The following is a 12,490-nucleotide window of genomic DNA, read 5'->3' on the forward strand; positions in this document are numbered from 1 at the left end:
TCTGGTGAGCATCAGCACTCTGGATCAGCTGTGAGAGCGGTGCTGCAGTAATCCATCAGACTAAAGGCTGACCTTTATGTGACCCTGGAGGTTCTGGACTTCAGGCCTGGTCAGAACTTTCTAGCTGTGTTAACTGAAGCTGTGGGCGAACTCAACAGCTGTTGAGGTCCAAAAATAATGACTTCAGCTCACTTCCCCTCCGTTCTGGTCCGATGTTTGTTGTTTGCATTTCCAGTCAGCCGAGTACCAACGAGCTTTCTGAAAGGTTTTCCCCTGAAACAGTACATTTGATCTGATTCTGCTTTAACGTGTTGAGTGATGGAAACCCGCTGCAGCCCCCCTCCCCTCCCCTCCACACGCTCTCTCACTCGCAGAACCAGTTATAAAGCAGAATATTAAAGAAATGACACATTCCAGGAAGTTTCTCCTCGTTTAGGAATCGGCGTCTTGATTTGTTTTGGCCGGTTCTGTGTTGCTCTGAGTCTGCAGACGCTCCTCTAACCTGATCAGAACATCGTCTGTTTGTCCTTATCGTCCTTCCCCGATGACCAGACTTCCACACGTGATCAGCCGAATGGGCTCCAGCGAGATCGTGGACGTCAACCTGTTCTGCCTCGTGGCCATGGACTTCTACCGGCACCAGATCGACGAGGAGCTGGACCGCAGGGCGTTTCAGTCCGTCTTTGAGACCGTGGCCTCGCCAGGCAGCCCTTATCACCAGCTGCTGGGCTGCCTGCAGTCAATCCACCAGGACGCGTCCCTCTGAAGGCAGCGCAGCGGGAGCGCCACCGCGGGGGCCAGAGGGACATAATAAATTAGAGAGATGTAATTAGACCTGCCGCTCACAGACGAGTTTCATCTCGTCGCCGATGTGAGGGAGCTACTGAGATCGGAAAGGCGAGCGAGGGTGGAGGAAAGTTTCTGTCCGAATGCACTTATGAAGGACACGAGCTGCTGTCCACCCGTCCGCAGCCTCCTCACTTAGTTGATGTTCCCCTGAGGGCGTGTTCATATTGTGATGTCAGTAACGTACAATAGAAATGAAGTATTTACTGTATATAAGGCTCCATGCGTTTATTTTTCTGTGACACCGGGATGATGCAAATACGCCAGAGACGAGACTGGGAAAGCGTAAATGTAACGCCGTGATCGTGACCGCGGAGCTGCAGCGGTGCTCCGTTCTGAGAGGATGAGCCTCTCAGAACGGAGCACCGCTCTTAACCGTTTAAGAGCCTGAACCGTGTCTGCACCAGAGTTCTGCGAACGATCGTGACGAAGTACCAAACTCAGTGCTTTTCTCTGCTTTTTTAAATATCCGGTAGCCGAGCTGTTTCTCCCGTGGTTTTATTTGAACAACGAGCTCGTCTCTGTCCCGCTGCAGCCCGTTCGCTCCCTTATGCAGAGTAATGGATTCATCTAGATCTTGTACTTTTTTAATTCTCAGGATATTCGACTTTATTATTGTTGTTGAAAGACTGGAAAAGGTTAACGGTCTTAATGGAGCACCTTCGTATGTTGTAAAAATGAAATAAATTGTACAGTAAAATGTAAAGTGGTGCATGATGAAATGTGAGGGTGTGTGATGTGTCGCCATCTTTCGTTTGTTGTCACACACACACACACACACACACACACACACACACACACTCACACTATGAGCTTCTAGTGTTTGGGGCTAGCTGGACTCTTCCTCTGTGCGCCTGCCTCCGATGACCAACATGTATGTTCTGTACACTGAAGCATGTTTAGCTTTTACTCCTGTTATCTGGCTTCCTGTTGAATTCTGCGTTTCTGTGGCGGCTGTTGCCGTGAAGAAAAGTGATGGAGTCCAGAGGAAGCCCAGTGACCTTAGCAACCAGCAGCAGCTTCGACAAATCGCACGATCAAGAGGAGGCGTAGCAACGCCGCATCACATCAGTTCTTATTTTCTTCAGCTTTTAATATCATTTTGTCTGAAAAAAAAAAACATAAACAGGCAAATATGACATCGATGTCTGTGTGCAGAACAATAAACACACTCAGCACTTCAAACGTTCTCATTTGTCTTTAATGCCTTGTTAAAGAGTAAGTCACCCCCTCCCAGAGTATTACTCCGCTCCCACTTCCTGTTTGAAAAATGCAACAAATGCTGTTCCATAGCAGACCGAGGGGGCGGAGCCGCTAACAAACACACACACACACACACACACAGGCTCACGACATTGTGACATATGGTACCAGCTAACGTTCTAGGGTACCTCTTAGCCAATAGCGATGGCAGATTTAAATTCAAATCCAGTGCAGAGTTTTTACCTGACAACGGCACAACACTGACAGTTTTAGGCAGAAAATTTAAATTTTAACTAAAATGCACTAAAGTGCAAAACTGTTGACTACACGTGTCTGCAGCACGATTAGACACACATTTATATAGTTTATCAGAAAAAAAAATTTTGATTTGGGGGTGACTTGCTCTTTAAAATAAGGTTTTGGCGTTTCAGCCGTCTGTAGCTATCGTGATTTCTAACGCGAGGCCTCGCTGCAGGGGTTGTGTGGTTGGGGTCGGGGAGGAGAATGTTTTTATCTCAGTGGAATTAGAAGAGCAAAGACTTCAGCAGGGGGTAAGAAGATTTATTCTAAAACCTTTAGTGGCTTTTTGTTCATCTTGAACAAAATGTGCAGATTGAATCTTTTGTTTTTTCTCTGAAAACGTCCCTTTGATTAATTTTCAGGTGATTTAACTGGTTTAAATGGGTTAATTTGTGCTTTTTGATTTCTTAAATTTTATATTTATGTGACACGTTCCAACTGCCAAGAGGCGAACCAAAGGGCCGTGCGCGCATAAAACACATCTCTGACCCATACAATGACAGACTAAAATATTTTTAATAAAATGTTGTCACAATTATTGCATATGTCTATTTTGAGTACCAATACAAGAAGTCACTATGAAATATTTGCATTTAGGAAATAAATAGATCCCATTTTTTGTGGCCCACGAGGTCCAAGGTTTGACAACTCCCTTCGAGAGCTGGTACCCAGCATGTTTTAGTTGTTTCCTGCTTCATCACACCTGATTTTAATCAGCAGGTGATTAACAGGCTTCTGCAGAGCCTGATGAGCTGATGCACAGGCGAATGAAGTGTGTTGGAGCAGGGAAACGGCAAAAACGTACTGGATACCAGCCCTTGGGGCCAAACCCAAGTCTGTTCTAGTTAACTGGAGTAATGTGCTCATTTAACATAAACTCTTCACATAACAATTATGTTTTCACATTTATCACATTTCCCTTTTCTCTTTAAGATTGCAGCTCACTCTTCACAGACCAAACCGCACACGGTTGCTTCACGGCGCCCATTAGCGTGTGTGGTCTGATTAAGGCATTAGCAGGATTACAAAGCAGCTGCCATATGGTTCATGAGGCTCTAAAACAAGGAGGGCAATAAATTTCAGATTAAATTCAGACCTCTGGAAATGTGAAACTAAAGTTTCACAGATGTCGGCGTGTTTCTGGCTAGAAGAAATAACTTATTTAATCAAAAGGACATCCCAAATGTACGGAAGCATAGAGCTGCCACCCACAAAATAAAATTAGAGCAACATCACGTTATAACTTTAGTGTTCCAACAATATAACATTCACGTTCTTACAATAAAGTTTTTAAATTTGTACAGTTTACATATTTATAAAGTTTGTACGATATAACGTCACGTTCTTACTACAAACATGAAAATATGGTAAAAATAAGAATATTAGACACTAAGTTATATAGATGGAGCAACAAAGTTCTGTTATAAATGTGAAAATGCTCTAATTTTATTTTTGCGTGGGTGGCAGCAACGGTAATCTTTTATCATACATTGTGCTTTTGCTGCTGTGGAGGGAATAACAGTGTGACGCAGGCCCTTTAAAACAGCTGCATGTTACTTTTTATGACTAAATTTAACTGACATTGTTTAATAAGAGTTATGTGCTGCAGAAGCTGCCTGAATGACTAAAAATTCACAATAATTCTACAGGAATAACCATGTTTTTTAATGTATTACAATCTAAAGCATTTTAAACTGAGGTTTTATTTGTGACTCATCTTGATTTCTCTAAACTGAGGCAGGTAAAGATGTAATATTTGTGCTTATTTTCACACAATCCCACTTTGAAATAAATGAAAACATTATTTCACAAAGTCCTAGGGCCCTGCGCCCACATATGTGAACATTAAATCCTATAATTTTTTTAACTTTACCTTTTTGTTATTTATAGACACTTGATGTTGACTTTAAAGAGCAAGTCACCCCCTACTAGATTCTTACCCCACTCCCACTTCCTGTTTGAAAAATGCAACAAATGCTGTTGCCTAGCAGACCGAGAGGGCGGAGCCGCTAACAAATACACACACACACACACACAGGCCTTGTTCGAGTTGAGCAGCGCCTCGCCTAGAAAACACGAGAGCAGACGGATGCAGCAGGGGGAGTGGCTGAAAGCCGGCGTTTAAGTCGGGCAGATTTCCCTACATGTGTAGCTCGTGGGTGATGATAGATGACGATGTTGCGTTCATACTTGTTTAATTATTTATTTTAATTCTGGTGCCTGTTAGCAACCGAAACACATCCTCACGTGCTTGTGGATATCATATATTGTATATGGAGACCTGACTGTAATAATAAGTAAAGGTTATCAGCTGTAGCTTTAGTGTGCTGATAGGAAACGTGACAAAATAACACAAATCACATTCCTTTTTGTGGCCTATGTAGTTGTCATCATCAACGTTACATGATTTAAAGATGTGACCAACTAACATTTTGCATTCAACCACCGGATGTTTGGATCAAAATGTGAACCAATCAGATCTTAGATCAGGTGAGAGCCAGGCGTTTCCCGTCATGCCCTAGGTTTTGCAGCCGGTGGAGAGCAACTGCAGCGCCTTGCTCCAAAATTTGCGGCTGCCTTGATCTCGCGAGGTTATCGTTGCCTATGTATGCATGACGTCAGCAAGTCGGCGTCAAGTCGGACACAAATCTAACCGGCTAGCACTGCGCGCCGATCACCGGTGATCTAATCTGCGCAGAACTGGATCATCTTGAACACAGCCATTGTGACATCATATGGTACCAGCTAACGTTCTAGGGTACCTCTTAGCCAATAGCGATGGCAGATTTAAATTCAAATGCAGTGCAGTTTTTACCTGACAACGGCGCAACACTTGACAGTTTTAGGCAGAAAATTAAAATTTTAACTAAAATGCACTAAAGTGCAAAACTATTGACTACACGTGTCTGCAGCACGATTAGACACACATTTATATATTTTATCAGGAAAAAAAGTTGATTTAGGGGTGACTTGCTCTTTAAGTTTACTTTATTTTGCTGTCTTTCTTTTTTGTGTAAGATTTACATTTTTATTCGATTATATTGTACGTTCTTTAAATGTTTGTAATTTAGTTAGAGTAGACTAAGCTGTACAAGCTAGATGTGTTTTTTAAACCTCACCATGCACAAGTTTGGGAGGTTAGGGTTAACTCGGATAAATGATGTTTATGCATGAACATGAACATGAAATTAAAATGTTAAACTACGTTTGGTTGGTAGAAGATCCAGCAGCAGCAGAACGAGCGGAATTCATGAAGGCAGTAAAACTTTGGTCCATCCGAGGGTCCCGTGTTTGCTCTGCCCACTCTAAACACCTCCTCTCCCCCAGACCTCCTCCTCCTCCGGGCCACTCCGCCAGATGGTGCGGTCTTTTCTTTTGTTTACTCATCGCCCCCTGAGTTTACCTAACGACCCAAACGACTGAACTACGTAGTCGTCCGGAGCTACATCACCGCTCAACACCGACAAGTAAGCCATTTTCTTACTTCCAGCTGAGAGAATCCGCTGCAGAAAACATCATTAAAAAGACATCCATCCATCCTTTTTTTCTTCTTTACTTTTACAACTCGGACGTGTTTCAGCCGGCTGCTGTCGTTTCTTTAAAGTTTGTTGACTAGTCCAAGTGCTTTTACCTGCACTCTGCTTTCGTAAACACCCACTAAAGCTGTAAGAAGCCGCTAGCGGAACCGAACCTGCCCCGCGGTTTGACACCTGTGGAAATGGTTACCGTTAGAAGTTTAACCAGTGATTTCTCAAGCTAACTTAACTTTTTGCTCCACTTCATCAGTAAGCTGCTTTGATTGACAGCCAGGGAGAGCCAATGATCGAGAAGGAAACTATCTGTGTACACTACCGTTACTATGGCTACGGACCGACATTCCATAGATATGGAGCTCGAGGGGTGGGACCGGTGCGCCTAGCAAGAGTGGTTGTGCGGCCAAAAGGCTAAACTCACGGCTAGAAAACTTTATGAAACTTTAAATAGGCTAATCAAACACGCGCCGTTGTCAGCGTCACGTGATAACCGACCTGCTTGGTGGTTTCTTTCACCTGTAGCAATTCTACAAACGGTGCTAACGTTGCTAGCGTGGTGTGCTACCGAATGAAGCTAACGCTCCTACGTCAGCGAGTTTTTAATTTAAAGAGGTGTCTAACATTAACTAAACACCACTTGTGCCACGTGCTTTACCTGGCCTCCAGCAGCCTGCGCAGGTGTGTCAGTCTTTTCCCTTCCACTTTGTGTCTAATAAATATGAACATTTATTGTGTTGTATTTACAAAACTAGCATGTTTTCAGTCCCATAAGATCATTTTAACGTTTTCCTCCTGAAATTCATATTTCTGCTTTTGTTTTTCAGAGTCAACAGTTTAGATAAAGTGTGAAATCTGAACGCGCGCTGAAAAATAAGATTAAAACTGATTTAATGTGATGAATTGAAACCCACAATAAAGCGGTAACCTGTGACTTTGTGTCTCAGACATCTTCCCTGGACGGCAGCAGGACTGACACCAGGATGGGACCGCCAGAGGCCTGGTTTTCACCCATGTGCTGCATTCTGAGCCGCTGCTCCTGGTTTCGAAGCAGACTGACACCACAGCTGATGTAGACGCCCACTAAAGCCTTGTGCTCTCGCTGGAGCAGGATCTAAATGTTTAAAATGGCAAATTAAAAATCTGTCTGATAAATGGACAAAAAGAGGTTTCCTGGTACAATGTCCAGGCAGATGGATACATCCTCCAAGAGACGCCCGTGTGTTGGAAGTGGCTTCCCCCAGCCCCCTCCAACTTCCATCCAGTATGGTCGCATCAAGGCGGTGGAAGTGGCGAGAGGGAGGACGGGCTATGGGTTCACGTTGACGGGCCAAAGCCCGTGTGTCCTCAGCTGCATCCTGAAAGGAAGTCCTGCAGACTATGTGGGCTTACGCTCGGGAGACTACATCCTCTCTGTCAACGATATAAACGTCTCCAACGCTTCTCACGAGGATGTGGTCAAACTGATCGGACGATGCTGCGGCGTTCTGAAGCTGGTCATTGCAGAGGGAGACCATCACAGACGCCAGCGCCACCAGCGAACCGCCACCAGCCGTCACCACAGCAACAACACGGTGGCAGCATCATACCTGGACTCTTGCTCTAGTGACGATGAGCTGGATGGTTACTATGACAGCGGCATCAATAACAGCAGGTCGGGGTGTGGAGCCCGGGGAGGATGGTACAAACCCAAACTGGACTCGAAGCAGATGGGCATCAATAGAGCAGAGAGAGTTGTGGCTGAGTTGCAGTCTGGGGGGATTTTTAACATGATCTTTGAGAACTCCAGTCACTCCTCCAGCAGCTCGGACAAGGACAGACCCGGGGTCGGCTCGTCCTCCAAGCCCCGGCCGCTGTCTGATCCAGAATTCCCTACATACCGGAACTGCTCTCGCTCCCAGAGTAACCCCAACCTTCTCTCTGAGGAGGAGATGGCACAGGTTCTGAATGACGATTCAGTTTTCCTGGAGTCGGACTTTCAGCATCTCCGCATTCACCACCAAGAAGAGCAAGACATGGACGTGGGGGAAGGAGGCGACTTTGGCCTCGAGTCTGGCGAAGACATCCTGAACGTGGGGATGATTGTTGGATATCTAGGCTCCATCGAGCTCGCCTCCTCAGGAACCAACCTGGAAAACGACAGCCTGCAGGCCATCAGAGGGAGCATGAGGCGACTCAGGGCCGAGCAAAAGATTCATTCGTTAGTCCTCATGAAGGTGTGAAGGAATCTCTTTACCCTCCGCAGATAACAGCTGTTTTTCAACTCTGCTTTTGTAGCGATCAGTTGTTGCACAATGTGCCAAGAGATGTAAAACATTTATATTATTATTATTAGGTTACAGATTGACCAAAATAAATAGAGTAGAGAACAGCGTGGGAACCAGAGTCCCACTGGGCTGTTAGTAATGATAATGGCCTCGTTTGTTTCAGGTGCTAACATGCAGTAATTATATTCATCCAGGTGATGCATGACAGCGTGCGCCTGTGCAGCGACCGAGGTCACGTCCTGGCCTCCTATCCTGCAGAAAAACTGGCTTTCAGCGCCTGTTGTCCTGACGACCGGCGATTCTTTGGCTTGGTCACGATGCAAGCATCAGATGACGACCATCCTTTCAGCAACGGGCAGGATGCGGAGGGGGGCCTGAGGACTTCATGTCACGTGTTCATCGTGGATCCAGAACTATGTCACCACCAGGTACAAACAATCCGTGATAAAGTTAAAGTCCCATTAATTCATCGCACGCCGGTGACGTTCATCTCCGCATTTGACCCGTCCCGTGGGGAGTGGGGAGCTGCAGTGGTGGCGGCGCTCGGGAACTATTTGGTGGTTTAACCCCCCCAATACAACCCCGTAAAGCTTAGTGTCAGGCAGGGATGCATTAGGTCCCATTATTAACTCATTCGCTGCCAGCCGTTTCATGATGGGTAAAGCTCTTCGCTGCCGGCGTTTCTCACCGTTTTTACTGTTTTTTAAGAGTGACAGAACGTTGCGCGCTAGCATGATGTCAACGCCAAAACAACCAAAACAAAGAGGAGGCTCACCGCTTACATCAGGAAGAATCCGCGCGTTTCGAGCATTATCCGTTCTTTCATAATCCGTTGTTGAATTGTGATCGGCAGAAGCTTTTCCGGTTCGTGCCTCACTTTTTTTTACACCAGTGGCCCAAAACGATCTCCTAACGCGTGAATGTTCTGCTTCCTGATCACGTGACGTGTGACGTATGCGGATGAAGATCAGCTTTAGAGCTGACATGTTTGTCCTCTCTGTGCGGGGGCTCGTCCGACGCCCACACAGTAAAAAAATGCCCATGACATGACATCCATTTTACTGTTATTTAAAAAGGAAATGAAACATTTTGCTTTATTTGTAAAGATTATTCACTGTATTGTATCTTAACTGTTAGGGATGTAAGAAAATATCGATATGGCAATATATTGTGATATTTTTTCCTGCATTATTATATCGATATTCAAAAGCCGTGTATAATTGAAGAATTTACATGCAAAAATTTGTGTTTTTTCCTTTTCTTTCGGTGCACTTCATACTCCGACCACTAGTTGGCAGCAGTGTGCATTGGGTTTTGTTTCCACCATTGATGTAAATCCTAGGGATGTCCCGATACAACTTTTTCACTTCCGATACGATACCGATATTGCGTCCTTCGGTATTGACAGATACCGATATCAATCCGATATGATATCAGCACAAATCATACATACCTATATCATAGTTTGGAATGTATGAAAGGCTTGATCAAGTGATCGTACTCAATAGGAGAACAAGAGCCAATAACAGTAAGCATGAAAACAATGACAATTTTTTTAACCATTGGTTGCAAAAATGTGAACCTTTAAGGACTGCTTATATTGGAGATTTTTGATGGCGTTCGATATAATCCGATACTGTTTTTTGACCGATATCAAATTATTTTCTATATTTATATTGGAACGGGACAGCCCTAGTAAATCCCTCTATTAGATACTTCATGTTAAACATGTTAAGTATCAGTTTAGACTGTTTACTGAATTTCCCTACAATAAATTCTGTCTAAAAAAATTGCTAATATCGTCTGGCCGAATGTATCGCAATATATCGTGATATATCGTATCGCCAGATTTTCACCAATCGCATCCTTTTTAACTGTCGTTAAAAAAAAACTGTCACGGCCTGCTGTAGCTAGCGCTACCAACAAACTAATGCTAACACAAGCCAACTGATGCTGAATAAGCTATGAAGTAAAAAGATCCACACCGTTGGGAAATAAATATCATTACTTACAAGTCCAGTAGCAACAAAGCCAGGTCACCATAACTCCGTGATTTTGTAGCCTCCTTTAGCTCCCTAAGCTAGCGTAGTCCACGTTGATGTTCCCTCTGGTTTAGCTCTTTGCTTTATTTCCACAGACATCACTTTCTTACTTTTACTTCCAGGCTCCACCACGATGCCAACTGACAGAGAAAGCTAATTTATTTTTCCTCCTCCATTGCTCTTTATGGACGGTCGGCGAACTGAAAAAGCTAACTGCTAGCCCTTATATTAGCTAACTGCAGAGCAAACAGCTGTTGCCGTGAGGCAGGTAGAGACTAGTGTTCCCACCTGAACCACCAGTTTCTGGTCAGCAGGGGGAAGCAGAGTGCGGTCCGGTGTGAAGTTGGTCAAGTTTCTTCGTACAGAACCACTGAAACCAGCTGAAAGTGTTTTATTAGCTGCCCTCGCTGACTGCTTCTCCTGACCGGTTCTGCAGGTCCACCTGGGGGTTGCCAGGAGGTTCGGCTTTGAATGCACCCCTGACCCAGACACAGGAGGCTGCCTAGAATTTCCCCCCAGCTCCCAGCCTCTCCTCCAGTTCGTCTCTGTCCTCTATCGGGACATGGGAGACAACATCGAGGGTGTTCGGGCGCGGGCTTTCCACGACCCGGACAATGACGCACAGCAGAACCACAGCACCAGCAGCAACAGCGACAGCGGGATCGGCAACTTTTTACCTGAGGAGAAGAGCAATAGAGTGCTTTTAGTGGACTTGGGAGGCCCCCCCAATCACAACCACATGTCTGGAGGGACGCGGCACTGGGACAGCCCACCCTCGTCCCAGCAGGCCTGGAGTCCCACCCTAGGAGCTGCAGCTGCGCCTCCTCCTCCTCCTCTTCCTCCACCTCCCATGCTGAGAAATGGCCACTATCTTCATGACCCTCATCTGGCTGACCTCCCTCATCCTCTCCCCCTGACTCACCCCGATGTCCCCGGCAGGCTTTCACGAGGCCTCCACCCTCCCCACTACTCCTCAGGGAAGCTGGGAGGAGCTGTTGGGGGAGGAGAAAGGAGAGGGGCCGGAGGAGCAGTCGGGGTGGAACCTCAGCGGTGGCTGCCTGTCCATGTGCTGAGAGACTGGCGTCAGCAGCACCACCACAGCCACCTCCAGGGTCTGAGCAGCGATCAGGAGTCCTACGCCGAGTCCACCGACGGATGGTCATCGGCCAACTGCAGCACCCTGCCCCCACCCATGAATAAGATCCCAGCAGACCGCTACCGGGCCCCGCTGGCCCCCGGGGACCACATGCAACCACCAGGTGGGAGCCAGCCTCCTCCTCCTGCCGCACTTCCTCACGGCCACCGGCTGCAGAAAGACGAGTGGGCCAAGAAGCTGTTTGGTGAGCGCGAGCGTAGCGCAGCACGGAGACACGACAGAGAGAAGAGGCACGCAGGAAACTCCAAAGAGGCGGAGAAAAAGGTACGTCTGTCACAAAGTCAGGTTAACGTTCGTCTTCCTCCACGTCTTTGAACTGATGGGATAAACTTTTCTGTAAACGGTGTGTGGGTTTATGGCCTATGAGAGAGTTGTGTTAAAACTGACCATGAGATGAGAAGCCGCCCCCACCACATCACACACTCTGGCTAGTGTGTGTGTGTGTGTGTCTGCTGATTATTAAAACAATAAATCCACGGGGGCTCACTCCCCTTATTCACCACACACAAAGTCCTTCAGGTTTGGAAGTTTTTCTGCTGATTTGCAGCTTCTGAAGAAACGAAGATCAACCAGACTTCTGATACTTAGAATAATAAAAGTGTGAGCGTCCCACCTGGCGCGGTCCCCAGAGCTGGTAAACCTATCAGATCATGTTTTATGCACCAAGCAGACATCTGCCTTCACCTGAAAACCACCTGTTTACCCTCCTAAAGAGACTCTGGCAGCTGATTCACTAACCTCACAGCCATGTGTTATGTTAGGATGACGAATGACAGGAAATGAAGTATTTAGTATTTAATTGATGGAGAAATGTCATTCACGTCTTTCATGACTGACGGGCTAACGGGTAGGCTGAGCCTCTGTCATAAAACTGCATCAGTCTCCAAAACTTCAGCGGCCGTGATGTTTCATGAATCAGTCATTTACAGCAAGTTCTGTGGTTATTTTTTGTAGATGTCGTTTATTAATGTATTCACATTAAATCAGCGTACAAAACTAAATGTCTAAAACCAAAATGAAAAGGGGACAGAAAGAAGAAAACGTTATATTTTTGATAAAAAAAATCAATCAAAAGAGGTGTTTTGCTACAAACTGCATAGGGTGAGGTCACGTGACTATGTAAAGTCACGTGACTCCTCCCCATTC

At 45.8% G+C, this 12,490-nt stretch overlaps 2 protein-coding genes across 12 annotated transcripts in view; both read left to right on the top strand.

Moving 5' to 3' along the window:
• htt (huntingtin) overlaps positions 1-995 on the top strand; it is a 61,465-nt gene extending 60,470 nt beyond the window's left edge. For all 8 annotated transcript variants that reach the window (XM_070552051.1, XM_070552054.1, XM_070552052.1 and 5 more), the window contains one exon: positions 553-995. In XM_070552051.1, coding sequence (XP_070408152.1) covers positions 553-766 — 214 coding nt within the window. In that variant the 3' untranslated portion in view covers positions 767-995. The remainder of the gene's footprint in view (positions 1-552) is intronic.
• Positions 996-6,326: 5,331 nt separating this feature from the next.
• The window catches only part of rgs12b (regulator of G protein signaling 12b), an 88,138-nt gene continuing 81,974 nt past the window's right edge, over positions 6,327-12,490 (top strand). For all 4 annotated transcript variants that reach the window (XM_070552056.1, XM_070552057.1, XM_070552058.1 and 1 more), the window contains exons 1-4: positions 6,327-6,560; positions 6,827-8,095; positions 8,341-8,574; positions 10,625-11,608. In XM_070552056.1, coding sequence (XP_070408157.1) covers positions 7,034-8,095; positions 8,341-8,574; positions 10,625-11,608 — 2,280 coding nt within the window. In that variant the 5' untranslated portion in view covers positions 6,327-6,560; positions 6,827-7,033. The remainder of the gene's footprint in view (positions 6,561-6,826; positions 8,096-8,340; positions 8,575-10,624; positions 11,609-12,490) is intronic.

Source organism: Nothobranchius furzeri, chromosome 6 (genome assembly GCF_043380555.1).
Source record: "Nothobranchius furzeri strain GRZ-AD chromosome 6, NfurGRZ-RIMD1, whole genome shotgun sequence".
Classification (NCBI taxonomy): Eukaryota; Metazoa; Chordata; class Actinopteri; order Cyprinodontiformes; family Nothobranchiidae; genus Nothobranchius; species Nothobranchius furzeri.